Source organism: Saccostrea echinata, unplaced genomic scaffold (assembly GCF_033153115.1).
Source record: "Saccostrea echinata isolate AGI-Se365-2 ecotype Australia unplaced genomic scaffold, CSIRO_AGI_Sech_v1 ptg000016l, whole genome shotgun sequence".
Classification (NCBI taxonomy): Eukaryota; Metazoa; Mollusca; class Bivalvia; order Ostreida; family Ostreidae; genus Saccostrea; species Saccostrea echinata.
In genome coordinates this window covers 8673204-8698481 of record NW_026889765.1, presented here as the reverse complement: position 1 = coordinate 8698481, position 25278 = coordinate 8673204, and the positions used below count along the sequence as shown (strand labels likewise).

The 25278-nt window shown below is 31.4% G+C and overlaps 1 protein-coding gene across 1 annotated transcript in view; it reads left to right on the top strand.

Moving 5' to 3' along the window:
* The window catches only part of LOC133188398 (receptor-type tyrosine-protein phosphatase N2-like), a 107580-nt gene extending 104926 nt beyond the window's left edge, over positions 1-2654 (top strand). Inside the window, exons 20-22 of the mRNA XM_061323797.1 lie at positions 232-296; positions 898-971; positions 2018-2654. Coding sequence (XP_061179781.1) covers positions 232-296; positions 898-971; positions 2018-2089 — 211 coding nt within the window. The 3' untranslated portion in view covers positions 2090-2654. The remainder of the gene's footprint in view (positions 1-231; positions 297-897; positions 972-2017) is intronic.
* The last annotated feature ends 22624 nt before the right edge of the window (positions 2655-25278 follow it).

Sequence of the window (25278 nt, the reverse complement as noted above, 5' to 3'; positions counted from 1 at the left end):
CTTTGGAACAGGACATGTCTACCTGTATCTGAACACCCCCCCCCCCTAAAAAAAAATGGAAAGGAGTAGTAAAATCTACTAAATCTTCTAGAATGATATTTTGTTTTGTTGTCACTTCTCTAATTAAATATTTTTACTTTATCAAAATTTGATGATTAATTTTTCTTTAAAAGCCTCAATGCATTACATGACATGGTAAATCTCACACCTTTCCCTTTGTTTTGCCCTCAGTGATGGCTGTGGAAGAACAGGAACATACACCCTTATTGACATGGTTCTGAACCGCATGGCTAAAGGTGAGTTTCAGATTATGTCAGGTTCTAAACCGCATGGCTAAAGGTGAGTGTCAGATTATGTCAGGTTCTGAACCGCATGGCTAAAGGTGAGTTTCAGATTACATCAGGTTCTAAACCGCATGGCTAAAGGTGAGTGTCAGATTATGTCAGGTTCTGAACCGCATGGCTAAAGGTGAGTTTCAGATTACATCAGGTTCTAAACCGCATGGCTAAAGGTGAGTGTCAGATTATGTCAGGTTCTGAACTGTATGACAAAAGGTGAGTTTCAGATTACATCAGGTTCTGAACCACATGGCTAAAGGTGACTGTCAGATTACATCAGGTTCTGAACTGCATGGTTAAAAAAATAAAGGCTTGATGTACCCTGAAATAAAAAAAGTATTGAACAAATTATATTCTTGTTTATTATATATTGCAAAGTATGTAAAAATCAACAGTTGTTGAATGTATTCACAACTTATATACATGTATTATTCAAAGTAATTAAGTGAATAAATAAATCATAGTAATGCCTTTAATCTTTTGTAAATAAAACTATGTGGTTTAAACATATTTCAGGTCAAATTTGAAAAATATCTAATTTTTTTCCTTGTATAAACAGGAGCAAAGGAGATAGACATTGCAGCCACGCTAGAACACATCCGAGACCAGAGAAAAAACATGGTTAAAACTAAGGTAGGAAAGATAACTCATACGAGAGTTGAAATGACAAAATTATTTAGTGTGGTATATTTTAATTAAAGTTTCGGTTGATTTAAACTAGAATATATAAAAGCTGATAAAAATTATCAGTAAAAACGATTCATGATTATACATTTAATGAACACCTTCAATGTATAATTAGCTTTCCACCAAAATTGTGAAAATTCATGCATGATCATGGTCTTTTTCAAAGTGCAGGCGATGGGGAGGAAAAGTTGGTTGTAATGAAAATACATAACACCTTAAAAAATCTTTACTCCTGAACACCTAGGATGCCAAATATTTACATAATGCATAATGAGCAGCTAGCCATGTACCAAAATGGGAAATTTCATGTCCCCTGGATGAGGCCCCAGGGTGGGACTAAATTGATAAAGTATTAAAAATCTAAAACATTTAGGAATTTAAAGCAATATCAGCTGCATTTTTGAGAATTTTATTTTGTTGTTAAAATGTGCTGTTATGACCTTTATGATTAATTAGACTAAAATAAAGTATTAAATTTTTGCAGAAGAAAGTTTTCTGTACAATGGAATGTATAGTATTATATAAGAAATCAATATTGTACAGGAAGACAATAATGTAATTTAAATTTGCTTCAATCAAAGCTTCTAAATAGTTCTTCCATCGCAAATATGAACAGCAGAAGTTTATAAATGCTCTTTTTTCTGTCATTCAAATTGTTAATTACAATTTTGCCACAAAAAATTTCCGACATCTAAGTTGCAGCTCATATTGCTTTAATAATCCTCTTTTCTCAAGGAATCATGCAGGCAAAACTTTGGGCTTGATTATAATGAGGAGCTAGCCTTTTATGAAAATTTTGTATTTCAAATGCCCCACATTCAGGTTCAGAGGGCTAATGCATATATTTAAAATTTATTTCTTAATGTATACCTTTGAAAATCTGGCTCATATCTGTAAATTTAGCAAACTGGATACGTGGATGCATGGCAGTAAACTAAGAGCTTGGTAAGGTTTACCTTTGTCATATATTGACAGTTGATTGAATTTTTCAGGAACAGTTCCAGTTTGCCCTAGCAGCAGTTGCCGAGGAAGTTCACGCCATACTGAAGGCTCTACCACAGTAATGTCCCCTTAAATCACCAGATGGGGCTCTAGTCACTCAGCTCATCTCCATGGAAACAGTCATCTAAGTGTCCCTGTTAATGTAAACTGTTATAGTTAGTCTCATGTTCATCACCCAGAAATATCAATGATGTCAAAAGTAAATATATATATACATAAAAATATATCTTTACATATATACAGTACCCCCCTGTGTGAAATACATGTCAATACACATTATATTTTTTTGTTGTGTACTCAACTTGCTGTAAACAATCACATTTTGATGAGAATTTATGCAGATGGAGACAAACCTTAGATATACAAGAAGCATATTTACCATATGGTTTGAGAGATGTATTTCTGAAAGAAAAAGGCATTTTTGTTTTATTAAAAGTTCTTTTGTTATTCTGTGATTAAATTTGCAGTTTTGAAATGTCTTAGTAATATTGATTTGCAAAACCAATTTCAATACGATAATTTTGTTAAGCTTAAATTGTTGTAATATAATTTTGTAAAGCATATTTTCCTAGTGTAGCCCAGTTCAATTTATTACCTGTTTCAGGACTTTTACTTAATTAAAAAAACTAGGATATAAAATGAGAAATTATAAAATTGTATTTAAAGCATTATCTACAAGTTTTACTTATTTATATGCTATCATTATTGGTAGAAAATACAATTTCATAAGGGTTTTCTTACTCCCGTCTTTTTTCTGTTAGTGTCAGTTAGTGATCTATGATGTGCTATAATAATAAGATATCAGATGTCTCTAAATATAGTGATAGGTGATATAGTGATATAAATTATCTATTTATAAATCTCTATATATTTGTTAAGTTTGAAGATTTTATATGTTGATGATTTTTTCCTACTTAATTATGAATTGTTGTGGCTCAATCATCTGTTTATAACAAATTATAAAAACTGGTGAATGTTAACAGAGAATAATTAATATTTAAAATGTTTAATGGTGAAAATTATTTTTGTGACATAAATTGTTACTATTATTATAGTAAATTCATTTTTTATTTTTGTTTTTTTTTCCCCTTTGTATGATCAAATTTTGCTTAAGGCAATATTTTTCCGAACTTGCAAAAATTTTTGTTAACTAACAGTTAACTTATTGTTGATATCTTTTTTTTCAAAGTGAATTAAAGACAATTAACTGTCAAATAAATTTAAGTAACTGTCTACAACTTGATCCTGGTTGATCGTTTATTATCCTGTGCAATAGAGTGACTTAAAAAGATGTGTTCAACATTTTATTTATATTTATTTATTAACATTTTTTCACTTTAATAGCAGGAATATAGACACCTTTAATCTTTATAGAAGAAAAAATATTTAATGTAAGAAGTTACAATTTTTGCATCACAACCCACATGAATATTGAGCTGCTTGAAAAATGGATCAAAATAATGTGAAATTATAGTAAATACACAATTTTGAGAAAAACAAAATGTTGCACACATTCTTTCAAAAAAGTGAGAAAAAAAATCTGAATCCAAATTTTTTGAAATAAAAAATTTTAGAATATCATTTTTCCTTTAAAACTGCAGAAAATATTATAAGAGTCAAGTACAAGTATATTTATATATATTTTTTGTTTTTTTTTTATCTGCATTGGCAATCTTAATGAGAATATTTTTTAGAACACTTAATAAGTATTTCATATCCCACCTCAGTTTTACTGGTGTATTATATATTTGTTATTTAGCTCCCCTTTTCTATTATTTGAAATATTTGTTCCAATATTTCTAACATGCGATTTAAATCATTTTATTTTTCAAAGATTAAAAAGAAGCAATGAAAAGGCAATATGTTGGGTAAAAAAAAACTATGTGTAAGTTGGTCAATTCAGTCATAAATTTCAGGAAGAATGAAGATATTTGAGTTTATGAATTAAGATTTTTTTTAACATAATGAAGAGAAACAAATGTTAATGATGAATTTTGTTCTAAAAGAGATAAAAACTGATTTTGATGATAACAATTACATTCATTTATTTTTTTCAGCAAAAAATATGGTTACCTAAATATGTGATGTAGTGTCATTTTCTCTATTGTTCATATTTAGGTTGACAGAAAATAAAAGATTAAATTTTGACCGAGTTTTTAACCCCCCCCCCCCCCCCAAATCACTTAATAAATCTTAGATATTTTTTTGCATAGCAAATAATGTCACCTGATTTAGAACCTTCTTACCATTCCTGAATTGTTTTTTTTTCTGAAATACATGGTTATAGTCTGTACATTACCTCCATATGTTTGTATTGATGTAGTGTACTAAATGTGAAAATAAAGTGTTGATGCAATATTGACGATAATGTGTTTTACAGAAAATAGGAAAAGTTTGTTCTATAATCACAAAATATGAAATGGAAGCTTGTTATCACCAATTTATTCTCTCAGTGCTGGATTGGCAGCTTAATGGCAAGAAATGGGTTAAAATCTTGTTAACACCAACCCCCGACAATTAAAAGGAAGTATGGTGTTTTTATCAGAATAAGAACACCCCCCCCCCCCCAAAAAAAAAAAAAAAATCTAAGGTTGCTGTAGTATGATTTTGCATTTTCTACATTTGAACACATTCTGAACCATTCATGATTGTTAGAAATGCAATCTTTTCTCATAGGTTTGAAAATAGGGAAATGAGGAATTTTAAGGTTTGTGTACAGCAAAGCATCTTTTTAGTGAATATCTGCAGATTATGGAAAACTAAAAATTGATGTCGCCCGTTTGGTGCAGTGAGTAGAGAATTTGCTTTAGAGTCGCAGAGTAAGGATTTGATTCTTACGTTGTGGGTTCGAATCCCAGTGCTGGGCATAGAGACGGGTCCTTTGGATGAGACTATAAACTAATGTCGCAGTAGGTGCTGGCACAAAAAAGATTCCTCGCTGCACAAAGGCCGCAAGTGCCAAGTATTTAAGTCTTAGTTTGCAGCTCTTCACTGGCAAGTGGTGGCGTCTCAATATGAGTGAAAAATTCTGGATAGGACGTTAAAGAAAGCATTGATAGTTTTTTTTTTTTGTATTTTTCCTCCGAGTTATTCCCCTTGGCTGCTTTCATTAATAAAGGATGTCCTTCCTTTCTATAAAGAGCATGCGAAGTCCTAGTGTACAAATAAAAAGATGAACAAAAATTAAGAGAAGTAAGGAGTAAAGAGGTAGTAAACATAATTTAATTTGCTCATTTAGCAGGCTGTAGTTAACGAATTACCCAACAGCTTCGCACTCGTGAAAATTTAAAAAAAAATCCTGTCCCACTCGTGAAATAAATTCCATATTCATCTACAAAACATTGAATATCCTCTATATATTATAGGATTAAACGTTCTTTTTCCAGAATTTATCGATGTGTAAACTCACGCCTTTGTACTCACAAACTGAATAAAAGTGCGAAGCACTTTTATGTAAAGTTTGTGAGTACAAAGGCATGAGTCTTCGAATATTGTTTAAGTCAGAGACATACATGTATAATAGAGTATAATTATGTAAGTCAACAAATATCGTAAATACAAGTAGACTTCAAAAGAATTCGTCCATGTCCATGTTGACAATATAATGACAGACGCTCTAAAACGAAAGTAGCAGACCGACGACAACTTGATTTGCCCTGGTTTGTTCAAAGGCGGGACAGAATATAGGATGTAAAATAAAAAAAATGAATTTGATGCTAATAAGGCAAAAGTCTAAGGTACGTTTCTCTCTCCTATCACAGCGCTACCGAGAACTGAGCTGATTTGTTTTTTAGGAACTTCGAGAATATGACTTCAGAGATTTAAAATTCACACTCATGATCTGACAGTGACATAAACATAATATTCTCGTCTGTCAGTCCTGTATGTCGTCAGTTTTGTTTCTATTTAAGGAGGTTCGATCCTGAGCTTTTGAGCAGATTTTGGTCTGGACCTCTATAAAATTCTGCATCATTTTTAAGTTCAAACATTAAATCTAGATTCTACAATGCAAATTAAACTATATCCAATGAAAAAACCGCGATTAAATTCCATTCAAATAGGATTAAGACAGGAACTATATTTTGAGGCGGAAGGTTTTTTTTAGGAGAAAATGATCAATATTTCCCTTTTGAAATATATACAGTACTGTTAAGTTTAAATTCCTATTTTTCCATGCTGGTTGCACACAGAGCTGTTTTTTTTTTTTTTTTTTTTTTTTTTTTTTTGCAGTGAAATGTTTTGTGCTGGTTCTGAAATATCTATTAAATTATTTCTTATGAATACTTTCATTATATTGTGACAAATATAGTTAATATACTCTGAAAGTCCAGGAAAAAATTAGCCAATTTTAGCATAAAATTAACACTTTCTTAGTAATATCTGAAAATTTACATCACAGACTCCCACTTTTGTTTTTCTTTTCTGAATATATAAGATAACTTTAATCAATCTGCCTTAATTCAGCAAAAGTTTAAGACTTTAAAATAATTTCTTGCTTGTTAATTTAAAATGCCAGGGAAATCACACTTTTTGAGTGCAGAAAGGTCAAATAATTGATTATGCGAAGCAATTTGAAACTTTTTCTTAGTCACAATTTTAAAGTGTCTTTTTTTAAGTAGACTAATAGTTTATTTTGTCCCATGATTTATTTGGATAAAAACATTAAAGGGAAAACGTAATGATTTGTTTCATTTTTTTTAACAATAAAAGCTAGGTCAAGAAAGTAGTTCTGATTGAGAATTTATCGATGTGTAAACTTTTTCTTGAATTTGTTCTCGTCCAGTCAAAACACAGGAAATCAATAAATAAAAACAAGATTGGAATTATACTTTATTACTTTATTTTTAAGCTACAAGACAAACAACACCCACCTCTCTGAATGGAATTTAAGAGAAAATAAAAAAAAAGAGTGGAGAAAAAAAATCAAATGAATACCAATTTATGTGAAAATGAGAGAAAAAACTGAAAAATGGGAATTACAGCAAAGGAAATAAATCTTATTACTTGTGACGTAGCAGTGACGTTGCGGTCTAACAATTCTTATTTTGGACTAATTATAGACCGGTCAACAATGAAATTGTTAGACCGATCAAAAAAACATGAACTTTGTTGGATTTTTTTTTATTTGTAATCAATATATAGAAAGATATCTATAAGGGTATAACAAAAAACTTGTATTCAGGTGTACGTACAACACTCAAATAGAAAAATAAAAAAAATTAGTTCCCAGACATGTATGTCAATTATGTTTTTTATGTGAACAAATCACGTAACAAACAAGCTCTCATTGGTTCTTGATAACATTTTGTCAAGTAATATACCGAATTGAATGATATACTCTTTTGATATTCTGTTTGATGATTGGGGCATCAAAGAAGCTGCATTTGATTAGAATGTTATATGATCTACACTGGGAGGTAATCGAATTATATGTACAAGTCAACGTCTGACATGCAGGGCTTTCAAGACAGGAAGTGAAAATGCCAAATGAAAATAATTTTCAATCTTAAAAAGTACAGAAGATTTTTTTATACGAAAATGTCTTCAGTAAATGTATCTTGATCTGTGGAGATAACGGTTATTAAATAGGCATTCAATCCTTGATGAATGAAATGTATATTTTAAAAACGAAACCTGATAATAAACACGATAATTGCAGAGCAAAACATTTATTGAACAAAAGCAACAGTAATTTAATGCTAATAGCAATTAACACAAATGAGATAAAGCACAGTGACAACATTTGAAATTACCAAACATATCCACCAAAAAAAATTAAAATCTGATATTTCTAGGCATAAACATATTATTTAGTAAGAAAAAAAAACGTTTCCGCTTTAATATTTATTTCTTTGCCTGGTTAATTAAAAAGTCTCAAAATGGCCACGATAACCCAACCCTATTAACAAATGATAGACCTGTCTATGAAACAGGATAGGACACTCTTTTTGGAGAAAAATGGGACGGCGTGGAGTTAAAGGGGCATCACCTGTTAAAGTGATGATACATGTAGCTAGTTTTAATCAAAATCTCTTAATTAGGTGTAAATACATAAAGGAATATTAATCACAAATAAATCATTTAAATCTGTGCAACAACAGGAGAAACCTAATACTACGAGGATTGATCCAAAAGTAGTCTCACAACTACTATAAAATCTTTAATAATCGAATGTTATCAACAAAATGTTATATACATCTGCTAATACCTCTGTCTATTTTGACTTTTGCCTTATATTTCATTCTGATATATGCAGTACACAACGTAGGGTCTCCTATATCGACGCAAGGCAAAAATGAACCGACGTCGTTTTGATGTTTTTCTTGGGCACTCATTTTCAGTTCATTCATAACGAAGATCTTAATACAAAAACTCAAAACAAGGCGCTTTATAGGAAAATGTTAGTTAAGATTATTAAAACGAAGTACATGAGAGGTTTATTAGAATAAGTGGATGATCTGAAAATGAGTCCCGAAAAGTAACGTCATAACGACCTCGGTCACATTCTTACCGTGCGGCGATAGACGAAACCTAACGTTGTGTTCATCTTAATATTTTAAAAAGTATTTATATAACTGAATCATATTTTTATGCAAAATCAAAATAAAATTTTGTAAAATTTTGTTGATAATATTCGATTTTTTAAAGATTTTATAGCAGTTGTGATATAATTTTTTGGTTCAACCCTCGTTTTATATTTATCTGTAGTTCAGTTTCAGTAAATTTTATTACCGCTTTTTGTGTAAAGAAATAAATTAGAAACAATTATTGGCATGCAAAGAAATTAAAAAAAAGAAGTCACAAGTTTGTATTTATATATGTGTATTCTTTTTTTAAAAAGTGTTTGAAATCTCGAAACACGATTATCATTAAGTAAATAAATAAGACGAAGAAAACTTCGTTGATTTACATGTAATTTTCTTCTGTTAAAGAGAGACAGGTAATGGCTCTCTAATATTTCTCGCACTGCTACATGTATAAATGTTATTCATACTTCTTTTTTCTCTCAATTAGTACTCTGATCTATTCTGTTCTATTGAAACGTTAACATTATTTAAGAAATAAATAACAAGTTTAAAAACTTCAATGGGAATTGAAGTGGGTCGGTCACGTGATCAAATCCTGTGAAGGCCGAAGGCCTTCTCAGAAGATTTGATCACGTACCGACCCACTTCAATTCCCATTGAAGTTTTTAAACATGTTATTTATTACTTATATATACATTTGAGATGGACAATTGAATGTAATCGAATATAAATATTGCACTAACCGCACGTTGTAGATTTTGACAAATTACGCTATGTGTAAATCGGCTTGAAAAGCGGTTACGCTTCAAATTCATCTGGCAAATGATTCTGTTTTGAAGGGAATATTCTGTGAAAGGCTACTTGTGATCAATTATAGTGAGCATATTGGTGTCTTGGAATTTTTGTATTCATGAGAACCCATATTCGATGTTAAAAAACACAAGAAACACGTCCGATGTTTGATAATAAAAAGTTGGAGGAATTTCGGTCGGAAAGAGATGGATGGAGACACTTGTCCGGACCAGATAACTTGAAATCAAGTACAAAATTTGATCAAAAACATAAAATCTACGGTTTCAGTAAGGCATATTCATTAATTTATGATGTTGATATGGAGACACGACAGCTTACATTGTTAAGATAACGTCACAACGATCTCGATGATGGAGGTGTGCCTACCGTAACCCGAACTTCCAAAGTGCAGCGTTTGTCAGCTGTTTGTGGCGTGATTGCATTACATTGATATTTTTCAACAGATTTTCAAATTTATTGTGAGTAAAGTTTAATGAAAAAAAAAAATTATAGCATTCAGAGGTCTGCGAGAAAAATAAGGGTAAACGTTGAGATATGCAGCTCAGACATGAAACTTCTAACACGTAGTTTTCTATTCTCTATATAAAATCGATCAAGAACTGTATTAAATACTCGTTTACATTGTAAATAAAATTATTATTATTTTACTTGCGTATTTTGTACATTTCTATGCATGAAAAACATGCTATATTGCATAGTGGAGTAAGTCTTTTTATGTAGATATTACTTGATTGTACTACGCCGTGTGATTAGGTCACGTAATGACCTATGACCTGCGAAAAACTTCATACAGGTATGAAGATATTTGCTCTCTGCATGTTTATATAATAGAGAGATACCACAAATGTATATATTTTTCATTGAACATTTTTGTCTTTTTAAAAAAATTGTAAGTGTATATAAATACTTTTTTCTGCTGTTTATATTTCCTGTTTCATAAGGAATGTGTCTGTAAGTTGATATGAATTTTTTTAAAAAGATTCTTTTATCTAACTTTCACGTTCACTTTCCTCCAAGAATTTCATTTTTTGTATATAAACCCAATCAAAATGTTCACTTGATAGCATTGGCTCATTCATGTACATTCACCTCTTTCGTTGGCTCGCGTTAACATGTACATGTCACAGTGATTATCAAGATAAATAATGCTTTTGTTCAAATTCATTGCAAATGCCTTGCATTAAGTTTTGTCCTTAAAGTGGATATTTACCAAGTAGATCTAGAACTATTATTTTAATTTCAAATAATCCTTAGACTAATATACTTTTTTTTTCACTCTATGTCAGATTTTGACGCGAGCCCATTGCAGGAGTGTATGAGAGAGAAACGAATAACTATGAATTAGGATATTGCAAAATGATATGGTTTGCTTTTGTAACCAACATTATTAATATTTTCTGTTTCAAGTAGCACGTACGTTAAAGAGCTTAAGTGACTACAAACTGGGACGTACATGTAGAACAACAATAAGACGTTTTACAAAATAATTACAACATAGGCCAAAATATTTTTGGATTTTTTTTACCTTATCTTTGCGTAATTAAACGAGAAGGTCTGATTGTGAAAGTTTCATTCTCGCGTACGCTTGTAATATTAATCATATATAATGATAACCAAAATTCATGATTTTTGTATCAGCTTATGCGATGGGTTATCAAAAAATTCGCGGACTGGTGCAATAAAATTAATTCTATGAAGTTTATGATTACAAAATTGATAGGAATGTAAAACAACTATAGTTTAAAAGTTTTTTTTAAAAAATAAGCTTGATATCTTGATAATTTGCCAAATTATCTTCAAACACAAAAGACATGATATGGTCATCCGGGGCTCCTGCATCGCAGTTCAGTTTTATGACCTTCAAAAATGCCATTGCTTCTCAGTGTCCTTTCAAGTAATTATTTCTAGAGAGCAATTTGCATTAAAAAATATTTGGTATGTTACATGTTTAAATCGTTTTACAAGTTTTTTTGTCTTGGTCACAATTAAAACGGGGCCCCTGATGTCGGAAATTTTGTTACCGGATCTTACCGACACAGACACGAGGGTCATTCTATAATTTTTGTCCCTAGTCAGCCTCCGTAAATCAAATCGCTTTCTTGAAAACTTCTTGTTATTTATGGTTGAATGAAATTATATTTAATTTGGTCTTCATGAGTCAAGGACGGATAGCATTCAGAATTGAACAAGAACGAGAGGCATCTAAAAGACTGTCAAACTGCCGTTTCAAATATGGACATCAAAAATAAGCTGGAAATAAGAATGTATATTCAGCATTTTTTTGCTTCGGCATTGATAGGTGTACTATTTTTGAAAGATCGTCGAATCTACGATGACTCTAGTTTGAAAAAAAAACCTGTTTATAGATGGTTTGAACGATTTAGAAAAGCAAGAACATCACTTTTTGATAACAGACATACCGGATGATCAGCTTCTGCTGTAACCAAAAAAAAAAAAAAAAAGAAAAATAAATTAAAATAAAATAAAATTAAAAAAAATCCAAATTTAGAAAACTTCTGAAAGACGATGGGCGACGCACCAACGATCGCCAAGTCAATTTAAAATGGTCGCCAATTTGGAGACTTATGGAAAAATTTTAGGCGCCAATCAAAACTTTTAGGCACCATGGCGACTAAATTAGTGGCCAATTAGAGCCCTGCCTAAGTGTCGAGTAAGGTCTAAATTACAGCCTTCCACCGGCAATGAGTGAAAAGTTCTCGAAGGGAAGTTAAGCAAGCAAACAAACCCACAAACAAACGAACCGACAAACTCAAGTAAAGAGTAAACAGTGTGTGATCATGTAGAGTTTAGAGTTTCTACGGAACAGTTTTTGAGGGCAGTTTTGAACTCTGGTATGTTATAAAAGTAAATTAGAGGACTTACAAAACTGTTACAATTTACAAGTATAAAGGTAATCTTGATCAACGCTGTGTTTGACTTTTGACTATCATTCATGCTATCAAGTGAATGAGCCACTGTATAAGGACTTGAAAACAAGAATAGCAAGACCAGCAAAAGGCCGACCAATTTCATGGAATGGAAAAGTCTTTTTTTCAATTCATTAACCTGTTTTGATGGTTCTGGATTCAAGTTTGAATAACGTTTCTGTAGAAGGTACATGGCTAGGCAATACAACAAAAGCGTCAAAGTCATTATCATTATGCCAAGAGAGACCATAACCCAGCCAAATAAGGAAATGTTGTTTTTAAACACAACTTTAAAATCGCACCCAGAACTAGCGTAATTTTCAGGTGGAGATACCAAAGAAGATACTGATTACTGGATTACTGTTCGTTATTTTCGTAGTTCAGTTGATAAAAGTTTATTTCAATTACCCGCAATGCGGATTTAACTTGTTCGAAATTCCGTTACTGTCGAGCACCAACGATCATACCAACGGTATTTTCGATGATTTCGCCCAAAGCGGGGATTAAAGGATGTAAGGTAGATTTAGATTTATACAGAAAACAATACTCAAGTTAAATCAAATAAATTACTTACGTCATTTAAACATGTATATTTATTTAACATTGAAATAATATATTTACATGAAAAGGAAAATATAACGTAAGAAAATTGTGGTTATTAAAAAAAATGAAATCGGTATGACCTTTGTGGAAGCAACAGTTCTTAAACATTTTCGAGAAAGCCTTTTTCAACTATATAAATTGTATATTTTAAGCAGTTAAAAAAATCAAATCGTAACTCAATCAGGTTGTAGAATAAATAACTTTATCCTAGTCTCGAAAAAACTCTACCTTAATCGTAAATAAATAGCTCAGAAACTTTACCCTAATCTGCAGCAAAACTTAAAATTGTCTTTCTAATAGACAGTTTCACGATAATTGCGGTACTGCTCCTTTGCAGGGCAAAATGATATAGTCAACAAAAACTTCGCCATACGTTATTAATTTGCCCTGCAAAAGAGTAGTACCACAGTTATCGTGAAGGGGCTAATTACGCTAAAGTTGAATACAATCTCCAAGCGAGCATGTAAAACTGAAGCTGAAGCTGAAGCGACAGACTGGTGCAAAATAAAGTAAAGTTTTACGCTAGAAATCACCAATATTTGTACGAGAAAATTTGAAGCGTTCCTGCCTATCGCCATCTTGGACTACGTAACGCAATTTAACCTAGTCCGTTTCTACACAGTGATATTGTGCAGTTTTAATTTAAATACCGATACTGGTAAATTTTCATTAATTTTGAGGTATATAATTTAAATAATTATTATAAATCAATGGAAAAGTGTTTTAGCTATATAATAACGGAGTTATTGAACTTATATTGGTGAATATTGGCACTCTTTGGCTGTACAAATGCAGTCGCAAGCTCGTGTATTTGTACAACCAACTCGTGCATATAAGTTCAATAACCCTATGATATTCATGTTGAAAGTAATTTCCCTATATGCATAATATAATTGTGTTGAAAGTATTCATTTCATTTTAAGGAATCGTGGGTGGGGTGGGGGGAGTAAAGCTCTTATTATGCATTGTTTAAATACAACGGAGTGTTCCAAGGAACGCATGTGTCGCCTGCTTTGTAGCTTCATTAAAGATATAAATAAATATAAAAGTGCTGAGCTACTAGTATATATTTACTACAAGCATTATAGTTCATGCATTGCCTGCTAAGAAAAAAAAATTCACTGATAGTATAAGACTGTGATAAAATCTGACAATCAAAGAAAATTTCCAACCCTCAAATGAATAATTACATATAAATAATAATAAAAATAACAAATTATTTCTCATTTAATTAATAATGTTTCCAACAATCCCCAAAAAGAGATTTCAGTTTGTCAGTCTACATGATCCATTGTGGAATACCGATCCTGATATATTTTCATAGTATCTAAATATAAGTTTGTGTGCGGTAACTGAATATTATACAGTTTCAAAGTACAGTATCATTAGCTCATAAATATGTATATATGCTAATTATCAAAATCCTGCCTTTTAAAATTCAAAAGACTTAAGTTAAATTAAGCAGTCCGGAGGAATTTTGCGAGAAAGGTCAAAGGTCAAGGTCAAGTAGACTATAACGCTTGTATATTTCATAATGTCTTATGACAAACAGTGCACATGCTAAATAGCACAGATTTACTTCTTAAATGTCAAAATATTGTTTTATTTCGGCACTAAAAGCTGTTTTGAAAAGTAGGCCAATGGTCAAGGCAAAAGGTCACAAGGTCGGTAACCACGGTAATTTCGAAAGCCCTTTTGCCGAGCAATGTATGTGCAAGATACCTCTTATAGTTCTCAAGACATAGCGTGTGACAGAAGGACAGCTGGACAAACAGACAGACCCTAGGTCAAATAAACCCCAAGTTTCGCTCTGCTCTGCAGGCGACACAAATATATAACACTGAAAGACGAAACGTTACCGTTCATTATGGATGAATTTTATACTGGTGAGGGAAAACGCCTTGAAACGCCATATAAGCTTTGGGTAAATGAAAGTGGGATAGTCTAACAAAGTAATAAATTCATGTAAATGCCTTGATGCTTTTTCCAGTGCAATTTTATGGTAATTCATTTACATACTTCTCTATTGTAAAGAGTAAATTAAACTGATGGGATATAACAGATATAACAATGATTTCTTGTTAGTCAGAATAACAACATCATCCAGATATGGGACAGGTATAATTCTACATTTGAAGACACAAGTGCGTGAGTTAAAATAATTTTCATTATTCATTTCAAATTTTTAGACGCTATGTCTGTATATCACATCTCTGTGAATTAATACAACTATTATTTATTACGTATTTTCATGAAGCTCTTTTGAAATACAGATAGAAAGGAGAGTAACTAACTAAATCTTGATTTTTAGGTTTATGAATTTTTCATTTTCAAGTTTGCAATGAGAATTGGGTGCTTTGATCATTGCTTGTAATCTTTAAAATCATAGATCGAAGATAGAAAAAAATATATACGCGAAATGGAATGATAATCAGGAAAGTTTAGGGAAGTGATGAAAAAAACATCGGTTTTTCATTTTAATATCAGTGAAAAGGAAACTTTCAGATATTGGGGACTTCGCACTGGCTACCCTATGCCTGTATTCCGACTGATTGTCCGTTGTAAGGTGAGAAATTATACTTAATATATAAACTTTATAAGCTTAGAAATAAAAAAATTGAGGGCCATAAAATTTTAGGAAGGAAAACTGACTTTTGTTTTAATGAATACTTTTAATTACTATAGCTCCAGACCAGGGTTCTCCATGAGCTGTTTTACTGTGTCGGCCCGGGGCCCCGACACAGTAAAATTTTCCCCAACACAGTAACGATTCAAATTTTATGCGTGCGACACAGTAAAAATTTTGCGACACAGTAAGCTCTGTGATAATCAGAAAATCGGAACATAAATTCTCTCTAACTGAAACTTTATTCAAACAAATCTACCGTTTTTCAATGTTTAAGGCAGAGCACTAATTATCTCTAACTTCGGGCACTTTGTCTTGCTTCACCTTGCAAAATCAATTATCTCCTAGACCCTCGCTGGACTTTACGCATGAAGGAACAAAGGCAAATAATTTGTTTTCCACTTCCATGTAACCGTATCATTGTTAGTTGCATTTCTAGATATTATTTAAAATTTTAAAAAATATCATAAATACATGTTTTTATACTTCAGTACCACGTCTCTAGAATTATGTTGGCACTGTGAGTCAAACATCGTTCCGTAATCATTTAATTCAGTGATGTAAATGTATTGTAACAATGTTGAAGAATTAAAAGGCACACCCTAAAAGTATTTTACAATTATAAAGTCTCTTTCTTTTTTTTAAAATTTGTAAATTCGATCAACTGACAAAAATCAATGCAAATTCACTTTTAAAAGTGGGGGAAGTAGATTGATTTTATCGACCAGAATTTCCTCTGCTCTTCAGAGCATGTGTAAAATATGAAGTTAAAAATACATTGTGTATACAAAAATATCAAGGTTTAATATACACATAAAACTTGTAGACAGTGATACAAGTATATTATTTAGGTTTTTTTTTTTATATCGTACTTATTTTTTAAGTTGTTTGTTGGGAGGGGGGGTTACAATTGGTTTGTCTTATAGTACATTGTATGTACATTGTTATATGGAAAATTTTTTAATTGTTTCAAATATCAATTCCATTAATTCTTTTTATTAATATGTATGACCATATCATTTGTATAACGAATTGGTGATTCAAAAAAGTTGTGTGTGTGTATGCTTTTGTAATTATAATGAAAAGTGGTTCAGTTGCGAATTTGATCGCGAAAATACCGCGAATATTAGTAGTTCACGTAAAGTCTGCAACACAGAAACATTTCAAATGATGGAGAACCCTGCTCCAGACATATGCGAATTGATAGAATTCAGCATAAACTGATAAAAGTTGATGCACATTTTATAAATATGTATCCATTTTTTCAAGTAGGTAAACAGAGCAAAAAAAAAAAAAAAATGTGGTGAAAATATGGAGCGTCTGTATTTTTAAACTGTACTGAAAAAGTGAACGTAATCAATTTATTACTTTGCAAATTAAGTTATAATTGACGCGTATTTCCAATCGAGTACGTTTGCTGTAGCTGAGTGCATACATGTAGATTGTCTCGTTTGAATGTTTTGTATGGTCTCCTGATGTTGCTATTTCACTATGTTTGCGTTTTTTCTGACTTCAACTATTTAATAAAATGATTGAAAAATACACATGTATTACAAAAAAAACACAGTAACATCTATCGTTTTTACCTTAACATTTTTAATGATATCCGCCCACCCCTTCCCCACATCAGTTGACACTTCTCTTATTATCTTATTCCTGTTATATATTTCATCTAGGATTAATTCAAAGTTGTTCAGGGATCTTCATAACTTCTTTTTTCAAAGATATGAAATATTTAAGGGAGAAAATCAGCATTGAAAACTCATACACTTTGAACTGCAAACTTTTGATTTTCATTATCAGTCGCAGGAAAAGTATTGAATAATTGATGTCAACTGTATATAGGTTTCATGTCTGTATAAAAGTTTGAAGTTTAATAAGTTAGCTTTTGGATGCGCTAGATTTTTGAAAATTCGTGTTGAATTTTTTGTACGTCATATGTAAATAGGGATGGTTACGTACTGTACCTTTCACTCACTTGTTAGACTTCGCTTACATATAGCTCCTTTGCCTTTCTGAACGCGGCTCTATACTAGGTATTCTGTTTGTTGTTTCTCGATTTTTCCTTCTCTTCTTGAATAATGTTTTTATGAAGTATCAAATTAATTTTTTTTCCATTGGTGAGTTATGGACTGAACATGAATTATACATTATTCTGAAAGTAATTTGAACAAATGACCATTGGTTAAGTCTATGACACGTCCACCGGTCGAAAGTCATATTTTCGTAAGGAATGAAGTTCTAATTTTTCTCCATTAGAAAGTTAAGGACAAAACACATATTTAGCAATCACAATTCCAACAGTTTGTTGAAAGACCTGGTCTCCGAAGACTACATAAATGTCAATGAGGAACTCGGCATCTTTTTTTATATATCAATTTCAAATACTTTTGTGTAAAATCAGAGTGAATTTTCGCTAAGTAATTTTGTTGATGACCTTACACACAGAAATTTCTGACTTTCATTTTTATTGAAGAAGCAGTTGTCTATGCAATGCCATTAAGGCTAGTTTTTAATAAATCGTGAGGAATGGTTGTATGAAATGTAGAAAAGTCGTGCGCTTCGGTGTAAGTTCCTTTAGAAATATTTGGTGATTTTAAATTTTCTGACAGTTCTTTGGAGTTTTTGAGAATCCTTATCTGATCAACACCGATTCTAGAATAGGATTTAGCACAGTTTGTCGGAAGTTTCTCCTTTACAGCAGTTAATATATATATTTTTTAAAAAGAGTAAAGATAAAAGGTTGGTATAGCATTTTCTGGATCCGGCAATGTATTTTTCTTTGTAATGAAATATGGAGGTAACAAACAGTATTCAAGCTCAAAGTCCATTAAGCAGTAAAAATCGGGAACAGAGCAAACACAGACCCCCAAAAACATCAGAGGTGGGATCAGGTGCAGCATCCCCTTCCGACCGGCCACACCTGGAAAACGTCAGTCAGCATTTGACTTCATGATTGATTTTATTGGCTGACAAGGTTATTGTATGACCATAGAACTTACGGAATGATGACTTTAAATGAGACTGTTGATATTCTTGTTTCATCAACTTGTTTGCTAATAACTTACTTCATTTTAGAAATTGTTCATTAGTAGAGCATGCTATTGTGTACCGATATCGAAGTAAGGATTTTTTAAAATAAAGTTTAGGAATCCAGTATAGGTAGGGATTTGTTTGTTTGTTGTTTAACATACCTCTCGAGAATTTTTCACTCATGTGGAGATGCCACCACTTGCCATTGAAGAGCTGTAAATTTTGGCCTATACTTCACTCATGACCAGCAAGCAGTGAGGGATGTTTTTTTGTGCCAGCACCTACTGCGACACGAGAACTCGGTTTATACGGTCTCATCCGAAGGACCAGTCTCCACACTCTACAGTGGGATTCGAACCCGCGACGTAAGGACCAACTCCTTACTCCGTGACTCTAGAGCGAACTCTCTAACAACTACGCCACGCAGGCGACGTATAGGTAGGGTAGATCGAAATCACCTAAGGGAAAAAAAAAACCTTGGTCAGTTTTCATCCGAGGGTCAAAATTTTATGTTACATCAGGTATTGTTCGTAGGGTGGTGACAACATTCCTTAAATTCATTGCATGTGTGTTTTGAAATTGATAAAATAAAATAAAATACTGCTTAATTCAATGTCCAATGTGATTAAGTTTAAGGTAAAGCTTAAGACAACAAATAAAAGTTTACTGGCATATTAGAAGCATTAACTTTACATTTTAGAAAAAAAGTTGTAAAATTATACATGAACAATTGTGCGTCGTCAGAAATAGGTAAACAAACAGAATTCCTTTTCAGGATGACTGCAGCAAGCTTTCCAGGGGAGGTGTTAGTGGTTTCGGGGATTCTCATCCTTTTCTATTGCTTGGTTTTGGTTGTCTGGATTCTAGTCAACAAATACTCGTGTACCAGGAATAGCACATGAAGACTGCAGGACTCTATAAAAGATACTTTGGACTTTCTGTGTACTTCAATTTGTTTAGTTTAAATTAAAAAAAAAATGTATGAAGATGGAGCGAAAATTGGAAATAAATGACATGAAATAATGATGCAAATATCATTTTATGATTCGACAAACAATTTGAAAATAAGATGCATTTAAAATCATTTTCTAATAAACAAATGCAATTTAAAGAATTTGTTGCTTTGTTTTTTAATAAAAATTCCAATAAGATATTGCATCTCTAATATCATTGACAGGAAGACATGTCCTCTAAAATATCTGAATTGATTTAAATGTAAACCCTCAATTGTTTTGGGTTTGCTTTAATATCCTGGAAGTTACTATTCTAGGAGTAGGACCCCTCACTAGAGAGTACATATTTTAATGTACAAAATTCTTGTGTTATGGAATGAAAAGAATGTCTGTCTGTATAACTAAATATCAAATCTGTATATCTAAATCGTATTTTGAATAAATTCTGCTTCAACGGATTATTAAAACAGCTGATAAAGGAGCACAGCTAGTAACCAATGGAATTTAAACAGATTGTTGGAAGTCCCGGTCTCCAAAGACTACACAGATATTGTCACAGAGGAACTCGCGGATGTCATTTGAATGCCAACTTCATAGTATTTGTGTGTTACATGTATTGAAATCAGAAGAATGATTTTTGCCAAAAGTAATTTTGTAGATGACTAATAATAATTTAAGATCTGAACATTTCCAAATTCCGTATTCTTTGAAGAATCAGCTTACTATGTTGTTAAGATATGGTGACCGTCTTAAATCTATTTTGAGGGGTGATTTTAAAGGGTGCTTAATATCATGTGCGTTTTGAGGTTGCTGATTTAAAAAAAAATGATTCAAAGTTTTAAGAGTTCTTCAACTTTTCTGAAAAGTTGCAATTGATTTTTAAAAAAAAAAGGATTTTTTTTTTGCTAAAATCTGTTTTAGATAGAAAGACTTTTAAACGCCAAGAAAATTGTAATTTGTATGAAAAATCATATACATGAATATTTGTCAATGATATATTCTAAAACTTAAGTCCCTTATTATTAATTTCATTTGCCTCAGAAATTCCTTTAAGACTTGATTTCTTTTAAATTAGTAACTACAGATTAATTCATTATTCTGTAAATTTGAGGAGCAGAAAATGAGATATTTTCATACGCCGCCGTTCCGTTAAAAATATAGCCCCTGCAAGATTTCAAACTTAGTTTACCATTTCGATTTAAAGTTGTACAGTTGTGAGAAAAGAATAAAAATATGATCTTTCAAACCACAAACACTAAAATATAAAATATATGTAAGCAAATATTCTTTGGATATTTTATTTATAGTCAGAAACAAGACTTCAATCTTTCCTTACATAAACAAAATCTGTCTAAGGAAGAACCATACTCGGATTAATATCTGAGAGAAATTTTTTCAACCTCAAGCATTATTTAACTAACTTGTACAAAACATATATATATATATATATATATATATATATATATATATATATATATATATATATATATATATATATATATATATATATATATATATATATATATAAAACACCATTGTCAATGTATATTTTTTCAGCAGTGCCACTTAAAGTTGGGGTACAGATCGACCCTGCTGTGGCAAAATCCGCTTCAGGTTATATTTACATTCAACTACATGGAAAACAAAGAAAAACAAGGATAACGAGAGAATAATAAATTATTAATTTGACTTAAATGATACATTAATATAAATATTTTTTGTTGAAAAATTAAAAAAAAAAAAAAAACTCCAATGATGATTCAATACACCCATGCAGCTGTAGATTCCTGTATGTCAGTTTTATATATGTAAATGTTTAATAAATTTCAATTTTTTGGGCCAATCTCTGAGAGAAATCCAAATCAGAAAAATATATATTATTGCGCACACAAATATCTTTATTTTCATCAAGAAAATTTATATGTAATATAAAGTTTCGTCTGAATTTACATCTGAACTGTAAAGAAATTTATCTTTTTGCACTAAAACTTTTTTAAAAAAGAGAATGTTGTTTTAAAGCATAATAATTGAAGAAAAAATACATCTTTTTTAAAATGACCAATTTTAAATACATTAAATACTATTACGATAGTACAAATATATCTATTACTAATTAAGATGCTTGTGCATAAGTAATTATATGCAGCTTGTAATTACATACCTACAAGATTAAGAACCGTCCTTATCATTCAGATTAAAAGATGTAAACTTTGTATTTGATCACGTTAAAAAGCTAAAACGCGTTTTCCCAGCGGAGAATGAGTTCTGGTACCTGATCCAGAAAGTTTATAGAAAACTATTTCTTGGAGTGAGGATGTTAAGAAGAGAATTCTTCCAATCTTTACATTTTAAAGCCCGAACTACAAACGCCTTTTGAATTATGGGAGGTGAGCATGGAGTCGGTCATTAAAATTGATGAAACCGAGAAAACATTATTTTCGGACCATACATACGTAATTTCAGCTCAACAAGAAGGCCTTCGTTGATCATTCATGTGGAAAGCTGCGTTTGAAACGATTATAAACTGGTTCACAGACTCGCAGCTATAACTTAACTTGTTCACTGTCTGAAACTACTCATCGAAGCATGAAATTGTAATAAATTCAGTTATTGTAACGTTTGGTGGTTATATTGAAATTCTTTTGTAAAGTATTCTAAAATCGACTGGCTGATTCTCTATGCTTTTTTAAAGCTAAACCTTAATTCAACATCCTTGTACTACATATATATGTATTTACTCAGAGGATTCTTTTCGGTATCCTGTGCTAGGGATATCTAATATAGGTCTCACGTACTACTTTTATACAAATTTGACACATTCATTCTTGAAACAAACTTTGCAAGAGAGAGAGAGAGAGAGAGAGAGAGAGAGAGAGAGAGAGAGAGAGAGAGAGAGAGAGAGAGAGAGAGAGAGAAGATATATAAGATGTTAATATAAAATTTATATTCCCCTCCCTTGAAAACTGCATATTTTTAACCATATCTAACGTTTTATTCCATTTTTGAAAATTGCTCAATGTTTTCAACCGATCAACATTAAAGTCACAAAAAGCTTGGTACATGAAAATATTTTTTTGCCTGTTTACTTTTTTGAATACCCCAAATATGATATTTTGTTAGTGCAAAAGGGTCACACAATAATTTACGCGCAATAATTTTCATGTTTTTTTTTTCAATAATAAATTTCATTCAAACTAAGTTAATATGTTAAGGACCCTCTATACACCGATGAAAAATGTTTTTTGGACTTTAAAAAAATTATATAACGTAAAGAAGGACATTTTGAAATTTACTAATTCATTTTTAATATAGGGAGCCTGCCTTTTTTATCCAGGAAAAATCTTCAAAGACAATGAAGTAGTGATTAAGAAAAATCGCTTTTCCTTACTCAGATGGAGAAAATACATGCAAATAATGTCTTCAACTAATCTATCTTGGTCTAATATAATGTTTAGAACACTTGAATTTATTTTAAATTATGTCATACAGTGCAGATTACAACTTATTCTATTTTATGTCAAGTGGCGGGTCAGTCTAACTACACAAAAGTACCCTGAAATTAGGGTGCAGTGTAGAGAGGGTCCTTAAAGGTTAAACAGGTCGAGACCAGATGATTTTCTGACGCCAGCATGAGTTTGCATGTTAGATTAGCTATCTGTTTACTTTACCGACTGTTGAATGAGTCGCAATGCATTATGGGCTAGTACAAGTATCAATACGAACTAATTTGTGTTGAAAATAAAGAGCACCTTTAATTGTCCCTTGGAAACTCATTTTCAATTCCTTTTTGATGTTTATGAAAGAAATATTGAAAATGATTTATAATCTTTCATTTTTATGCCCACATTTACTAAATATGCTTTCTGAAGCCTTATAGCAACTTCTGATACACTGTTGTTCAAAGAGAAGTAGGTGCTATTGTGTCGATAAATCATTGAGTATGTTTTTTCACGTGATATACATGTAAATAGTTATAGACAGCAGTACAAAGTGCGCAATTATTATTTAACTCCTCAATATCATCAAAATGTTTTTATGTACATGCAAACGTCAAAGCGTTTATACAGTATTCGAAGCAACTATTAATCATCTAAAACAACTCCAATATTAAATGTGAAAATGAAATATAATCTCAGCCTTATAAAGTGAAAAATAAGCTGTACAGTTTTTTTCGTTGAACAAGTAAATATTGAACCGTGAACCGACGAAAACCACATGTAACTTTTGAATCGTAAACACGTAGTAGACCGTCATGCTTGCGATTCATTTAATTTAATTGGAGAATGGGTTTGACGAAAACATCGTCACGTGATGAAAAGTGCCTTCCATAAAAGGTAGTGTATCCGACTTGTTAAATTAAAATGATTAACCTGTAAGTTACAATTTAAATGCAAAAAGTTGAAGTTAATTGAACCATATAGCTCAAGATTTCTTTGTGATTTTGAGTTATGCTATACGAGTAGTTATACAAAACATACTTTTCAAAAAAATCATTGGCTGAAATAAAAGACACTATGGAGTCTGTCACATCTGTTTCATATTAAAAATTTTTACTGACTATAGACAACAAGGGCCAATTAAATTGTATGACAAACGAGATGTCTTCAGCTTTTCGATCGTCAACTTTCCTCATTTATGTGGTTATACTCCAATATCTCCTGCATATGGTGTTTATGTCTCACAACTCTTTCGATACTCGAGGACAAATTTTTAAACCGAAGCAGGCTACTTACAATTAAGTTGATGTTACAGGGATTTTAACAATCTCGCTTAAAGTCAGCATTCGTAAATTCTCTGGTCGTTATAATGAACTTGTAAGAAAATACAAATTAACGTCTGTCCTATTTTGACTGATATATTTTATACCAATTGTTACATGTAGGACTTCGTTTTTATATTAAATTTGACTACGAATTATTCCGTTTACATGATCAATACATAGGGCTCAATGCGGATGTGACAAGTCGACATAGGATTCTTACTCCTCCTAGGCACCTGATCCTACCTCTAGAATTTCCAGAGGTCCGTGTTTTATGCCCTGATCACAGATTTGTATAGTTTGTAAGTCTTTTTGAGATCGATCTCTGTTCATCATCTTCACCCCTTTCATTGATATTTATAATTCATTTTATGAGTGACATCCCCTCATCATTCAACTTGAACACACTAGTAAAAGTTTGATCATTTCTAGGAAGAAAGACACTTTTTTTTTTTTTCAAAATAATTGATTTTATTTTCATCTAAAAGAGTTAGAATAATCGAAGTGGAATAATTGATTTTTAGATCTCATCAGAATATCGCATCTGATTATCGTTTGGAAACCTTTGTCATTTTACTTTAAAAAGTCTTTAAATTTGATTGCAATGAAAACAAGGTTCTCTTATGAAAGTGACAATTAATTCTGTTTCTCTCCGATGGAGCGGTTCGTTTCGTAATATTGTACATCTACATTGTTTTGTAAATCACTAGTAGGCTTCTGGGGAACAATTGAACTCTTCATATACACAAACTAAAAAAAGAGAAAGACTACATTTTGCAGTAAAGGTAAGATTAAAAATGATCATTTAAATTCTCAAAACTATTTTTGTACTGACAGACGATGAAATATACATACTAACGTGGAACTGATAATATTAAATATGAGAATTTCATGAGACAAAATTATGTTTTCCTTCAAAGAATGTCTTATATGAGCTGTTTTCCTGACATAATCTTTTTAGATTCTGGATTCATTTCCTTTTATTCCTTGATATGAACGTTAGTTTTAAT